The 16,177-nt window shown below is 37.9% G+C and overlaps 2 protein-coding genes across 2 annotated transcripts; one reads left to right on the top strand and one right to left on the bottom strand.

The window, feature by feature from the left end:
• Positions 1-6,833: 6,833 nt before the first annotated feature.
• Positions 6,834-8,597, top strand: LOC130974592 (uncharacterized). Its single transcript, XM_057899461.1, has 2 exons — positions 6,834-7,478; positions 7,560-8,597. The coding sequence occupies exons 1-2, from the start codon at positions 6,834-6,836 to the stop codon at positions 8,595-8,597; spliced, it is 1,683 nt and encodes a 560-aa protein (XP_057755444.1).
• A 176-nt stretch (positions 8,598-8,773) lies between these two features.
• On the bottom strand, positions 8,774-9,911 carry LOC130974591 (protein MAIN-LIKE 1-like). The gene is made up of 3 exons (XM_057899460.1): positions 9,208-9,911; positions 9,035-9,122; positions 8,774-8,950 (listed from the first exon to the last, which is right to left on the bottom strand). The coding sequence occupies exons 1-3, from the start codon at positions 9,909-9,911 to the stop codon at positions 8,774-8,776; spliced, it is 969 nt and encodes a 322-aa protein (XP_057755443.1).
• Positions 9,912-16,177: the final 6,266 nt, after the last annotated feature.

The raw sequence follows: 16,177 nt of genomic DNA, 5'->3' as shown, positions 1-16,177 counted from the left end.
AATTGCAAATATATATTTTTTATCATTTAAAAGAATCTATTTATAATAATTATTCCTTATTTTTATCCATTTGGTCAATGTTCTCTCACATCATCATTGTGTGGCTCATTTTTTTCGTTACAAGAAAAATGTTGGTGTTTTGCAATAAAATGGATATATGAACAAAATTTTTGCTGCTATGATATCAGCTTAAAATATAATTTACATTTTACTCTTTTTTTTTCATTTTTTGTTGTTTAGAAAATAAAATAAATGCAGCCTGCGTTTTGTTTTATACAAGATTTTTAATTTTTTTTATTTCGTTTTAGTCCAAACGCAATTTGCGTTTAATGATAGGCAGTATTTTTTTTTTGAAACAACAAAACGCAACCTGCGTTTTGCTTTTTGTGTCAGTTTTTTTTTGGAAGATGTAAAACGCAGGTTGCGTTTTACGAATTGTCAGAATTTTTTTGGAGAATTAAAAACGCAGGTTACGTTTTGTGTAAAAAAAATATTTTAATCAAGAGTCTTCCTTATAAATACAAAACAAGATTCGTTCAACTTGCTTCACTTCACTTCTACTCATCATATTCTTCTTTCTTGCACATATGTCATAGTTGTTAGTTTTTTTGGCAGTTAGGTGTGTCAAAAAAATCGGATTAGATGAGGTTGAAGTTATAAAAAATATTACAAATTTGCGAGTGTATTATAACGGTGAGGTTATACCAAACACACATGAAGGAGTGACTTTTGTTTGTGAATGTCCGTTGTCATTTGCTATTCTATGTACCATGAGTTTTGTAGAGTTACAAAATGGGCTTTGTAATAACATTCAAAGCCACATTTCGAAAAGGGTGAGCAACATTTTATACAGGAATGCTATACAAGTATTTGGTGGGCTGATACAGTTTCAAAGAATGCCATCACTGACGATGCCAGTATGCAACAGATGTTATGTATTTACCAACAAACCCGATTTCACGTTCCGATGATACAGCTGTACGTTGAGTTCAAACAGCAGTCGGGGTTGGGTGCGGTTGGCAAGGAGGTCAATGTTGATGAGTTCGGGGATATAGATTGGGAAGAAGATAATCATGACAGTAAAGAGGAGTTCGAAGCTGGCTATGAAAGTCGATGACGAAAATGATGACAGAGACTTGGCAGGTATTTCGGCGGTGAAAAATCAAGCGGATGCGATTGTAAGCCAGCACCAGCTTGGTGTTCTGTCTTTTATGCGGACTCTAGATCTCGGAGCCATACATACTCCGAAATTTTCTGAGTATGTGAACATGGGTATGTTATGATTATTAATTCAAGTTACCTATATTGTTTATTTTATTTGCCTTATCTGACTGATGGTGGTGCGCATGTTGTAGGTGAAGGCAACGTTGCGGCGAAAGATGGTGAGTTTAGTGTAGGAATGAAATTTGGTTTGAGAGGGTCGGTGATATCTGCAATCAAAAGCTACACTATCTCTAGAGAAGTTGATTACACTGTGTATGAGTTTGAGCCGCAGACATTCTATGCGAAATACAAGGGTTATGGTGCAGGGTGCGATTGGCTTATCTGAGCTAGCTTGATTCGAAAGAAAGCTTGTTGGGAGATCAGAAGATACAATGACAAACACACGTGCACCATGGGCACGATCTCACAAGATCATGCCAAGTTGAACTTAGAAACAATTGCAGAGGCTATTAGGCCGTTGGTCAAAGCAGACCCCTCGATAAAGGTGAAGTCTATTATTGCAGAAGTTCAATCCAGGTTCAACTACACTGCAAGTTACCGCAAGGCATGGTTGGCAAAGCAGAAATCTGTCGCAAAAGTTTTTGGTAACTAGAAAGTTTCTTACCAGACTCTACCAGTATGGTTGAAAGCAATGACTGCGAAGATGCTAATGTCTCGTGTTCAAATCAAAATGCTCCCTGTTTACCGTGAGAGTGAGGAGGTTCAAGGTGTAAGAGTACTGCACTGCATTTTTTGGAGCTTCTATCCGTGTATTGTAGCATTTAGACACTGCAAGCCACTGGTGCAGGTTGATGGCATGCACTTGTACAGAAAATATAAAAGTGCACTTTTGGTTGCGATTGCACAAGATGGGAACCAAAACATTGTGCCCATTGCATTTGCGATAGTCGAGGGTGAGACTGCAGACACGTGGGAGTTTTTCCTAACCAATTTGCGGAGATATGTTGTTACCATTAATGGCGTGGGCATTATTTTTGACCGCCATACCTCCATCGACGCTGCAGTAGCTTGCAGTAACGGTGCATTGTCACCACCAAGAGCGTGGCATATATACTGCATCAGGCACATCGGGTCCAACTTCTTAAAGAGGTTCAAGGCTCTGTATTTGTATAAACTCGTGGTTAACACAGGTATTTCATTTCTCTGTTATGGTCCTGTTGATAGTAATTTTGAGGTATCTGCTTACGATTAAATGAATTGTTCAATAGGCTATTTTAGGACGGAACAAGAGTACAACAAAAACTACCAGAGGTTAAAAAAATGGGGTGAGGCATATACTCAGTGGTGCGATGACATCGGTGTAATGGGTGTTGGCATTCGACGGGGGTCATCGCTGAGGAGATATGACGACAAACTTGGTAGAGTGCATAAATTTTCTCCTGAAGGGTGCACGCAACCTTCCTGTGACTGCTATTGTTTGGTCTACTTTCTCCAAGGCTCATGAGCATGTTTGCAACGGATTCACGTATTCGGAATTTGCAACGAAGAGAGTTGAAGAAAGATTTCGACGTACAGGAAATATTGTGGTCAATCGGTTCGATAGGCGCAATGAGATGTTTGAGGTTCGCAAAATGTAAGATGGTTCCGTTTACACTGTTAACCTTGCGCAACGACACTGCGACTGTGCCCATTTCTAGGTCGAGCGACTCCCATGTCGGCACGTTCTTGCATGTTGCGCTAACCAGCGTCTTGATTGGCAAGTATATGTGCATGACGTGTACAAGATGTCTGAAATTTGCAAGGTATACAGAGGCGAGTTTGTTCCGATGGGTGACCTCTATACGTGGGATAGATATGAAGGAGCGAAGGTGATAGCCAACTAGACATTGAGGCCCGCGACAAAAGGAAGACCGAAGTCAACCCGCTACTTGAATGAGATGGATTCGTGGGATATGCATGCCGCTGTTGTACTGTATGTAGACGCGAGGTACATAGCCGCAACCGATGTCCTCAGCGCACAGGTCCAAACTCCGCTGGAGGTTATTAGTGATTAAGCTTTTTTGTGTAACTTTGTTATGACTTACTTCATGATTGTATGTAACTTTTTATATAACCTAGTTATCTATTTTAAACTAGTTAACACTTATTAATAAATAAATATTTTTAACCTCATTGTGTAACTTTTTATGTTATTGCGCAGTTTATGTATGTATGCGGTAAACACTGAATAATAAATAAATATTTAAATTAAAAGTGCAACTGGATAATCTCAAACAGAGTTATATGAGAACAAAGCTAAATATATAATAACAATAATACTAAACAGAATTATCTAAATATACAATACAGAATACAACACTGAATACAAGAATGAATACAACTGCAACAGACTACTTCCTCGGCGCCTTCTTCGAATACAAGGATGGGGTGTATTTGTCCGGTGGCACAATCTATGTCCGTAAGTTATACGGATGACCCCGAGACACACCGGCATCCAGACCACTGCCAAGTCAGAAACACCAAAATCTGGCATGCTCCTTCTGTCACTGTCATACAAACCAAAACCACTGATCACTCGCTCCACTAAGATCATACCAGTGCTGAAGGTCATGTCCCAAACCTCCTTCTTCCTCCTATGGGTATTCATTCAAATTAAATAACTGGGTACGTCGTGGTGCGAAAGGACCGGGATGATCTACATGACCCAGCGATAGATCCGTGTCAACAAACAAACTGCTGAGAAGGAACATGCCATTCTTGCTCTGGCGTTGGAAGTATATAAGCCATATCTCTTAGGACCTAAGACAAGCTGAGGGTGTCAGATCCACCCAACGGACTAAAATGACCATCAGTTGGAATTACCATCTGTGGTATGTAGGGCTCAGCAGCCTGATGTGGTTGTGGTTTCGATATGTATGGTGCTTGCTTCTCATATACCGAAAATTGTTGCTGTTGGCCGTAGTCCGGTGCCTGAAATTGCTGGGCATATGCTAGCACCTGAAATTGCTGCTCATATGCCGGCACCTAGTTAACAATAATTAGAATTAAAATTAATTAATCATAATCATAATTGATAAACCTAAATAATAATAATTAATAATTATTAAATACGGTAAAAATTAATAATAATACCTGAAACTGCTGCTCATGAGGGGGAACTTGCTGCTGGGGTCCAGCTGGTTCTTTCTGTTGTTTCTGTGGTTAATTCACTCCAGCCTCTTTACCTGCAACTCTATCTGACAGTCGTAGGTGAATCCCGTACTGCTGTGTGTACCACACGTAGTACACCGGGAGAGGATGAAAGTCAACAATCTCCTCCCCTAACTGCAATGTGTTATAGTGGTCAGATCTCTACATGTTAACCCATTGACTGTAAATCTCTCTCCAGTCATGGTTCTGTGCGCCTGTCAACCGCTTGCAATGATCACGACCAAGGTCGAATGACAGGCCTGGTGGAAGCTGTTGCATCCCGAACTGTCGTCTAACTCGATCTGTCGTCTGCCACTCTATGCACTCAAATGACACTAGCGGCGACTTCATAGAGCACATAAACAAATGGACAATGAGGTCATCCGGAACCCCCACTTTCATATACGGCCACCATATAAACTGCACATTAGTTACCAAGAGGCCAATTAAGAAAATTATTCTTCTGAATAAAAACCTTGGACATTAATTGTTAAAACTTACATCGTCGACTCCCATGTCATCGAGTCCTCGCCTAAAATGCATAATAGGCTTCCGTATGTATCTTGTATGCCGGTGCCAATGATGCCACCTAAACAAAATTAAAGCAATTGCCATCAGAACAACAACAGCAACAATAATAATATTAATAATAACTACAACAACAACAACAATAATAATAATAATAATAGTTAAAAAGAATACCGTCACGCAAGTGGAATCCCAACATCGACGAGCTGGTCGCGGGGAATAGGCACCAGGAATGGCATACGCTCCCATGCCCAGACAAATAGAAGTATGAGTGGCCCATCCATCCCTTTACAGTTGAATCAGGATGCACGACACAACAATCTGTATAAATGTGCCAGATTGGCTGCCCCTCAACTGTATACTGAAATCCGATAGAAATCTCGAAGTAAAGGCAGAAATTTCGAGTTCAATGAAGTGGTTGACTTATTCGGAAACACAACTGTTCCGAGCACGCAGAATATGTGAGCTCGGACGTACCGCTCAACAGACTCCTGCGTGTCACACGATTCGGTGTCTCTGCACCGCCGGAGCCAGATTAACCTTACCCAATACGTGATCTTGCGGACCAGGCTCCCAACCGAAACACGCGATGCAGTTCTCCACCAAAAACAGGTGACTACTGTCTGATCTACCTGTAACGGGCTCCTCATTAACCGGGAGTCCAAGAATATATGTCACATCTTTCAGCGTCACCATCACTTCACCGACTGAAAGATGAAATGCGTGAGTTTCCTGCCTCCATCATTCCACCAAGGGACTCAGGTGTGTCAAATGGCCTCTCATTTCGCCTACTCGCGAAACGTGTTGAAATTTAGTAAGTGCTAATGACGCTGCAACTACCTCATTAAAAATCTCTGACGGATCTAATTTTCTAGATAATAAATTTTTAATAGTCTACAAAAAAAATAATTATAATAATCACAACAACATTACTCATGATAGTAATTATTATAACAAGGTTACTAATAATACTAATAACAATAATAATAACAATTTAATAATAACGACATAATAAGAATAATAACAACAATGCAAGTGATGATAATCATAATAATAATAATAATAACAACACTAATCATAATAATAAAAATAATAATAATGGCGTTACTCATGATAACAATAATAATAAAAAATTTATTAAACACTCTTCTTTATTTTAATTAACTCACATTATTATTATTATTATTATTATTATTATTATTATTATTATTATTATTATTATTATTAAACTATTAAGAATTAATAAAAAAATTTTAAACAATATTTTTTATTTTAATTTATTACACAAAAATGTTAATCACATAAAAATTAATATTAAATTATTAAAAAAAATTCTAAACAGTATTATTTATTATAATTTATTACACAGTACAGTTATTATCATAAAAATTAATAAAAAATTATTAAAAATAACAAAAAATTATTAAAAATAATACAAAAATATAAAACAATATTATTTATTATTATTAAATAATAATAATAATAATAATAATAATAATAATAATAATAATAATAATAATAATAATAATAATAATAATAATAATAAGGGCAAATGACCAAATTAAAATAAAGAAGAGATTTGTTTACCAGATTACAACAATAGAGATATTGATACCTGAATGTCTTGATTCGTTTTCTATGTAAACCGTGGGAGCCAACCACGGTTTCTAGATACACATAAACCGTGGCTGGCAGGGAGGTTTTACATGTTGGAAATGCACAACGTAAACCGTGGTAGGCAGCCACGGTTTACTCTTTATTAGTGAAACTCAGAAACCGCTGGAGGTAGCCACGGTTTATGAAGAAGGAAAAGCATGAAACGTGGCTGGCAACCACGGTTTATGAAGGCCATCCAATGGGCATAAAATCCTGTAACCTAGAACGGTTTATGTATAATGAAAATCTATATATATTCGAGTGAGAATGTAGCTGCTGAGGAGATCATTATCACAATGTCAAGTGAGGAAGAGTGTGTTCTTGTCTTAGTGCATTGCTCTGGAAAAATAAAAAAAAAAAGCAAAAAATATGGTGTGAAGTTCACCGATAGAGAACCGTTGAGTGTATTTATTACTTCGTCAAACAGTTTGTCAGATTTGAAGAGTAGCATCTTGCAGAAGCTTGGGGTTTTTGGGAGCAAGTTTGTGAAGAAGATCTTCTACAAGATTCCCATCGCTGTAGTTTCCAGCGGTGTGATGTATGATACATTCGTGTTAGCAGCTGACGAAGATATTAGGGTTCTGTTTCATTGCGTAAGGAGTTTTCCTGAGGTCAGAATACACGAGTTGTATGCGAAGTTGGAGGTAACTCTGGATAGTTCTGGGGCATCGGCTCCTGTTCATAGCTCGACTGCCGCAGGCGGTGCGTCTTGCTCGGCGCCAGCGAACCAGTCTTCTGTTCTGCAGGTTGCCTCACCTTCCTTTGCAGCTGATCTGGTACCAACGGTGGCAGTTCGTACTGTACGTTCCCCTAATGAAGGGGTCCTGCAGCAGACATTTCTGGGGGAATCAAGTCGTGCCACAGATGATGAACTTCAAGAATTCGGGGAACCTGATCAAGTAGAGAATGCAATGCGGGACGATGACTCTGACCAGGAGCCTGTAAATATCTTTGGGGATAGCGATGATGACACCGGTGCTAATCCACATGCATAAGAAGGTCCTTCAAGTTCCGGCACACAGCATTACCCTCCACACTTCTCGACGCTAAACTTGGAGGCTCTGGGTGAACATCCGGCGGGAATTGCTACAGTTGGTGGTTCGTCAACCGAATTTCAGATTGGGCAATCCTTCCAGAGTAAAGATAAAGCTGTTCTTAGTGTGAAGGACTATAGCATCCGTCGAGGTGTTGAGTACCGAGTGTTGGAATCGGACCATTTGAAGTATCATGGAAAGTGCAAGGATTTCGGCAAAAGTTGTAGTTGGCTGATTCGGATTTCGCTCCGTGCACGGAAGGGCACTTGGGAGGTTAGGAGGTACAACGGTCCCCACACTTGCTTAGCTACATCTATTTTCAGTGATCACCGTCAGCTTGATTACCACGTTATCTGTGCGAGGATTTTTCCGTTGGTTAGTGCGGATGCTGCAGTACCGATCAAGGTGTTGCAACAAGCAACTGAAGCTGATTACGGCTTCAAGCCCAGTTACCGAAAGGTTTGGAAAGCAAAACAGAAGGCAGTTGCACAAATATATGGAGAATGGGAAGAGTCTTATGCCGAGTTGCCACGTTGGATGCTAGGAGTGGAGTTGACGATGCCCGGGACAGTTACTGTGTTGCAGACGTCTCCTGTTAGAGTTGTGGACCAGATTGATGAGTCAACAGTGTACTTTCATCGTCTGTTCTGGACATTTCCACTTTGCGTTGAGGCCTTCCAACATTGCAAGCCGCTTGTGAGTATTGATGGTACCCACTTGTACGGCAAATATGGAGGCACCTTACTGTTGGCAATTGCACAGGATGGGAACTCAAACATCCTCCCGATAGCATTCGCCCTTGTGGAGGGGGAAAATGCCGAGTCATGGGCTTTTTTCTTGTCCAACTTAAGAAGGCATGTGACTCCACAGGAGGGTATCCTTGTTATCTCAGATAGGCATAACGGTATCAAGTCTGCACTTGAGGATCCCGTGAATGGTTGGCTGCCCCCACGTGCTTATCGGGCGTACTGTATCCTCAGTCAACACAATAGGCCTGGGATCCTGAAATGCAACCTCCGGGGATAAAAATCTATGGGCCACACGACACCACCAGTCCAGGTACTCAGCTGATGGCCCGGGATCAGCGACTCGGTCAACCGGTAAAACTGTGGCATGCCGATCCTGCCAATGCTCATGCCACTCCCGATAATAGGAGGGGAACCACCTATCTCCACCCTTGCCGTCCTTCGCATGAAGCCAATCTATGTTAAGAGCCAAATGAGGGAGATGCTGAACCCCGCCGAACTGAGGCATAACCCTATCCACCTGGTGCCACTCAATCGCAGCAAAATAAATGAGACTGGTAACTGCTCGTCAAGTAGTATCTCCGGATGAACAACAGCTAAGACATCCGGAGAGGAGTAGGGCTCCCACACGATCTACATCACATAAGGAAACGTTACGTAAAACAAATTTTATAACAAGGAAAACATAACTGTATCAACTATAAGTAAATTACTCACATCATGCACACGCAATCTATCCAAACAAAGGCGTGCAGCCACGACTCTTTGATCTACTGCATCGTTCCTCGGTAGATACTCAGCCCACCTACAAGTTCAATTTAAAGAATGTCATAACATGTAATGGGAGATGTAAATGAACAATTTCTAACTCTAAAATCATATTTCTTTACCTGGATGCAAGTGGAAAGCCGAATCTGTTGAAATCACTAGGCCTCAGACAAGGAAATCTCCAGAAGATCCAAGACTGTAGAAGCTGTAGTGGCCCAGCCAAGTTGACAACGTTTCTGTTTGTTCCACGACAAAGACATCTGTAAAACCACGCCAGCGCGGCCGAGCCCCAGCTATATCTACCCAAGTCATCCAACGATGCCACATAAGGCAACCAGCGAAAGTGGACACGGTTGGCGTTCTTGTCCGCAAACAGCTGAGATGACAACAGCATCATAATATAGGCCCTCGCGTATATACGCACGATGTCGTCAGTAGCATCTGCTAGCAAAACCCGAAACCGCTCATGGAACCATGTGTAGCACACTGTCATCTGCTTCACTTTATTCTGCGGAGGTAACTCCCCAAACAGCTCGCGGAACCACACCCATGCCGGTCTTCCATTTTCCATGAAATTCTCAAACTCACTAAGGTAGCCACTCACAGGCTCACCATCAATCGGTAAACCCAGCTGATAGGCCACGTCCTCCAAGGTGACCGTACACTCCCCAAAGGGCATGTGAAATGTGTGGGTCTCAGGACGCCACCTCTCAATGAATGCGCTAAGTAGAGGCTCATCAACCCAGAACCACTGACTGTTCAGCCTAGCCAAGTGATATAAGCCCGCCGTCTCTAGATACGGTATGATACGCTCGTGTAAAGGCATATTCTGTTGTCTTCTCACACCACTAATAACCCTAGCAGGCTGTAAAAGGATAGATAGCGAACTCTCAACAGACAACAATAGTAACAACTTACAGTAATATCAATAAAAAACCCTAAGCATAGCAAGAACAGCAAAAATAACACTAACAATATTACTAACACCTAAAACAAAAAAATTAATTCTACCAATAATAAAAATTACAAATTTAATAAATATAAAAAACTCACTATCATGATAACAGCAAAAAATTCTATTATAACTGTTAAAATATTAATTTAACATTTACCATTAATAATAACAACATTAAACAAAAATTAATAATAAAAAGCCGGTTTAACCAACCTCTTGGTCGATAAATCCAGCCACATGCGCAACGCCATTTAACCGATACATCCGGTCTTCTTCTTCCTTTGGTTCTCCACTAAACCGGTTCAACTTCTCAAACAATCAACTTAACCAACAAAACTTTTTTCTCTCTCACCCACCAACCTTCTCCTTACTTTCAAATCTCACAAATGATCCGCCCTCACCAGCCACGGCTTTCCTATTTATACTACACACTTATAAACCGTGGCTGCCTCTAGGGTTTTATGTACGAAACCATTTCCTCATAAACCGTGGCTGCCTACCACGGTTTATGCTTATCACTTTCTTCACGTAAACTGTGGCTGCCTACCACGGTTTACACTCAACATGCTTTCCTCATAAAACCTGGCTACCAGCCACGGTTTACGTTGATTTGGAAACCGTGGTTGCCTCCCACGGTTTCTATATAAAATTAAACAAAACAAAATGGTATGCAATTTTCAAATGTTGTAATCTGGTAAAGGATTCAACCAATTGTTTTAAATTGGTAAATTGCCCTAATAATAATAATAATAATAATAATAATAATAATAATAATAATAATTTATTATTATGGTCCTCTACAGTGTTTTACAAAATTAACTAATATAGTAATCATCGTACCATTTTTTTTCCTCCCGAGAACTTAATCCTACTACTAATAATAATAATGTCACTAATAATAACAATAATAACAATAATAATAATAATAATAATAATAATAATAATTAAAATATAAATACATAAAATAAAAGTAAATATATTTATTTATTAATCATAAAATTTTTTAAAAAAAAATTTTACCTGTCGAAGATAATCCAGATATTCAATAATATATTTTTTCAGTTTGGTAAAATCACGAACTATTTTTTCTTCCTTCAACGTCTACTTCTTTTTCTCCTACACTTGCTTCTTCATCCTTGCACCTTGCTTCTTCAGTTTTTTTCACTCTTACTTTCTCACTCTCGTTTCACTCTTCTTCAAAAAAGGTTTGTTCCCCTATCTGCGTTTTGGTTTTGGCTTTTATAAACTAGATTTATCACCCTACATGACACGTGTCGCGCATGCAGCTAGGGTGGCTGTCAAACGCAACCTGTGCTCGCTTTGCTCTACTGACAAATGCAACCTGCATTTTGGCTTTTCCAATGCTGGTCAACAAGTGCTCCTATCTGCATGCAAGGGACACAGGTCTATATTTCATAACTTGGTTGTTTTGCCCTGCCAATCGCAGGCTGCGTTTTGCAACATGCTACACTTTCTTGGTCTTCGTCCCAGTCAAAACGTAACCTGCGTTTTATGCTTTCTGACAATAGCAGCTCCATATTTGTGCATAATTCGCCATGTATTCATTTTTCAGCATTTCACCATTATTTTTTCCATTTAGAAATTAATTTCTGTCATTGTGTGTTGTTATTTACCACTTTTTTTATTTCTACTGAATAGAATTGTTTCAGTTTTTTAAAAAACTTAGAACAAACATAAATCCTTTATTATTATTAAAAAGATAATTCTATAGTATATTTTTTAGCATCTTTTTTTAGTGTAATAAAATTACATGGTTTCTATTTTTTGCTGAAAAACAAAAGAAAGGTATTTTCATAGGTTTGTTTGGATATTATGTTTATACTATTGTATTAAATGATTTCAGATGTTTATTTTTTGTCCATATTAAAAAATTTTGATGGTTTAGAAAAAATGGATTGAATCTATGGCCTTTTTTTTTAAAATTTGATCAATTAATTCTCAAACCAGAAAATGAAACTAAGCTTTTGTTCAAACTGCGAGATGGATTATGTACGGGACAATTTTATTTTGTTTCATAACAATAAAACAATAGAAACAAAGCAAGGAAGAAAAAAATGGCACAACCATGTATCCTGGTTTAGGTACTTTGTGCAATGTAACCTACATCCAGTCTTCACCACATCAGAAGTAAAATTTTCACTATCTTTTCAAGTATTACACTGATTTCTAAGGATTCAACTTAATTCTATCAGGGACAAATCAAGCTTCTACCTAAATTTGACTTGACTAGGTTCACTCCCTAGACTTATAACACATTAAGTGCTCACCCAATTTAGCAAGGGATGCCTCTCAGATACAAAATACAAAACATAAATATAATCAAAAGAGATAAAACATAAATCTTGACTTTTTTCTCAAAGTTATCTCTCATTTTCTTTTTTCTCAATAGCTTTTTCTTATTGCCTCTCATATATGTCTTTTTCTATTGAAGTGAAATAAATAAGATAAAACATACAAACAAAATATTCAATCATAAAGGTGATGATGTTGAACAGCTCTAAAGCTATGATGAACCATATTCAGCACTCTCATATGTAGCTTTCTATCCTGACGGAATGTTCCTTTGATGTAGAAATACTGTCCAAAATATTGAGCAAAAACAGTAAAAAAACTCTCAATCAAACACAGATTCTAATTCTCTCTCCTTGAGCCAAACCTGAAGTTAATTTTTCTTTTTTGTATGGAATATAGTTGCTAAGGCTAGGATTTGTTGAACTAAGTCAACTTATTGAATTTTAAAACCAGTTGAAGTCTTCCATTTGTTTTCATCAATAAGACCATAAAATTCAGGAATTGAGATCAGAACTAAGCAACGCAGAAGAGAGATAAGCAGAAGCAACTTCATTGATTTGGGTTTCTTAATGAGTTTGCCAAATTCAAATCCTTAATCTGGTGGTTTGGCTCCAAATTTCAATATCAACCGTTGATTTACAATAAAACAAAGTAGTCTTTATTATCTTCTTGTTACCCAAAATGCTTGTGCAGAGGAAGGTAAGATCAACAAGTAATTGACTTGCATGTTAATAAAAATCTTGTACCTATTTCTTCTAATTTAGCTTGAGTTGAGCATATTGATTTTGGCTCCATTTTGATTTGACATAGCCTTCAAGATTTGTTTTTTTTTTCTTTTTGATGATAGATAAAAAAAGTGAACTCCTCTTGTCTTCTCTGTGCCTTATCCAAAACCACAAAACTTCACCTACATCACATTGTTTTTCTCTCCATGAAGCAAGTGAATTGGGTTGTGGACTTGGTCCCAATCAGCAGCTTTGGATGCACATATTTCTTCTTATTGGGTTGCTAGTTTTCTTTGTTTAGGCTGCATAATAAAACTTGGGCCTAAGATGGTGAGGCTCTAGTTTCAATAGCTTATAGAACTGTTGTTTTCTTTGATTAAAAATAAGCAACTCTATTTCTCAAAATTATCACTACCCGAACTAATTTGGATATAGTGCAGCATCAATGAGTCTCAATATATCTTTTTGTTGGATCAGAAAAGGCAACAACTTGTAGCTTCATTCACTGTTCAATTTGCCCAAAACATTTTATCAATTTCAACTATTATATGGGTCTGCACAACCAACACTCACAACAAAAATTTTTTGGACTTTCAACCTTTTGAGTTTGGAAAACTAATTCAAGTGATGAACAAACATTATTTAACAATTGTTTATTTAATGAGTTTAATTTGGTATGTAGAAAATTATTTAATCTTCTATGGCCCAAAGAACAATAAGGCCGAGCCCAATCACAAACCAAATATGAGAAAACAAGAAAATGAGCCCAAACGACCACAAGCTTCATACGGTTACCTACTTTCACTCTTGGTTACTTGGACTCCAAATTCATTTCAATTAATTTCATTGAAACTTTCACCGAAAGCCAAAAGTCCTCTCTTCTCTCTCATCTCTCTCTTCACTTCGGTCACGTCACGTCACTTAGCAGGCAAGCAAGAAAGAAAGAAAGAAAAAAGGAAAGTGCAGAGGCTATGGAGCATTGAAGGACAAAAACCTTGTTGCCAAAACGAAGCAAGAAGAAAGGGCTACAATCGAGTATTGAGTTACATTTGGTCAGAGCTTATAAAAAATTATCTTTCCTCATTTGTGCTACACCAAGGAACCAAGAAAAAAATCACAAAGTCTTATGCACGGAAGAAGCAACCATGAAAATGGTGAAGTCAACCATGGTCAGAAGCTCATCAACGCTCAAAATCAAAATTTGGAGCCAAAATAAGGCTCTACGGCCAAGATTAAAGAAGTTTGAAGAAAAAGGTTGAGAGAGAATAGGTAAGCTGCTGCATGTAACAGAGACGGTTTCTCTCTCTCCTCTTTGATGAAATCGCTGCAAAATTCTGATGATGGAGAGGAAGACAGCGTTAAGGTTGAACGTGATTCAACCTTGGAAGTTTCGCTCTTCTATATTAAGGGTGAACGGCCAAGGGTTGAAGGCAAGGAGAGTACGTAAAAAGCACAGAGTTCAATTTTCATAGCTACCGAAGCTAATTGAGTTCTTCTCCTTCATGTTGTTCTTTTATTATTTCCTTTTTCTCAGTTTAGTCTGTCTCAGTCTCAATGAAAAAGATAAACATGGTGATGTTTGTAAGAAAAAGCCAATGAGAGGTAAAAGGGAGTGAGTTAAACTGTGAGAAAAAGTCATAAGATGTTTCAAAGGTTCTTTGTACATCTTTCTATTTTGTATCATGATCCTGTTAGGATTCTCTTGCAAGTTGGGTTAGCACTTTGCTATTGAAATCTAGGTAGAGTCCTAGTCAAATTCAGATTGGGTTAAAATCTGGATTTGTCCCAGATAGGATTGGGTAGATCCTAGGGAAGTATTGGTGTATGTAATCTTGTGAAAGAGATAGTGAAATTCCATCATGATTGTGATAGAAACTGGATGTAGGCTACATTACACTAAGTAGTTGAACCAGGATACATCTGGGCGTTACTCTTTCTTCTCAACTTCACTTCTGTTTTTGTTACTCAGGAGATAAAATGAAAATGTCTCGCATCTCGTTACGAGATAAAAGTAAAAATATCTCTTAAGTTTCTTTGAAAAAGCAAAAATAATATTCACCAGAAAAAGAAGTTAAGATTCAACCCCGCATTTCTCTTAGCCCCTGATAACCAACACAACCCAACCAAATATATGTTTGTCATCACCAAAAATATAATTATTGTTGAGTAAACTCAACACATATAATGCATACGGTTCTGGTTGTTGGTTGGGTCAGTTTGCTGACTCTATATGAATTAAACAATTTTTTATCTTTCTAATCTTGTTTTAGATCCAATGTGGAGACAAGATATGTTTGTTATATCCTTCATGACACATTTAGGAATAACTAATTCATGGATAGTTGGAGTATTACAGGAGGTACTCTGCCGAATTCGAATATATTTAGAGTTACGAAGGTGTGCCTGGAGCATATATTATATTTTCGGACTTGTACTTTTTGATGGCTTTCTAGCATTGGGTCTATTGGAATCTAAAAATCATTTGTGATAAACGTACAGGCAAACTTTCTTTGAATTTGTCAAAAATTTTTAGAATTTATTTATATTTTGCAGGAGTACCTTGTTTTAGTTTTGGCGCATTTCATGCAACAAGATTGTATGATCATGGAAGAATATGGGTATCCGATCTTTATAGTCTTCCACATAGGCTATAGAAGGTTTTGATCCTTTTGTGTCAGGAGAAATAAGCTCTCCTCATATTGCAGTAGGGACATTGGGCATATTGGCAGGCCTTTTTCATTTTAGTGTACATCCACCTCAACGTCTATACAAAGAATTGTATATAAGAAATATTAAAATTGTCCTTTCTAGTAGTATCACTGTTGTATTTTTTGCGATTTTTATTTTTGCTGGAATTATGTAGTATGGTTCAACAACAACTCTGATTGAATTATTTGACCCACACTCGCTATCAATGGGATCAGGGATACTTCTAACAAGAAATATATCGACGAGTTAGTATTGAGCTAGTCGAAAATAAAAGTTTATCAGAAACTAAATCTAAAATTTTCGAAAATTTAATTTTTTTTTTATGATTACATTGACAATAATTTCGCAAATGAGGTTTATTTAGAGCGGGCTCAACGGATAATGAAAATA

The sequence above is a fragment of the Arachis stenosperma genome, chromosome 4 (assembly GCF_014773155.1).
Source record: "Arachis stenosperma cultivar V10309 chromosome 4, arast.V10309.gnm1.PFL2, whole genome shotgun sequence".
Taxonomy (NCBI): domain Eukaryota; kingdom Viridiplantae; phylum Streptophyta; class Magnoliopsida; order Fabales; family Fabaceae; genus Arachis; species Arachis stenosperma.
The sequence above is the reverse complement of the archived record's forward strand: the minus strand, read 5'-3'. Positions and strand labels throughout refer to the sequence as shown.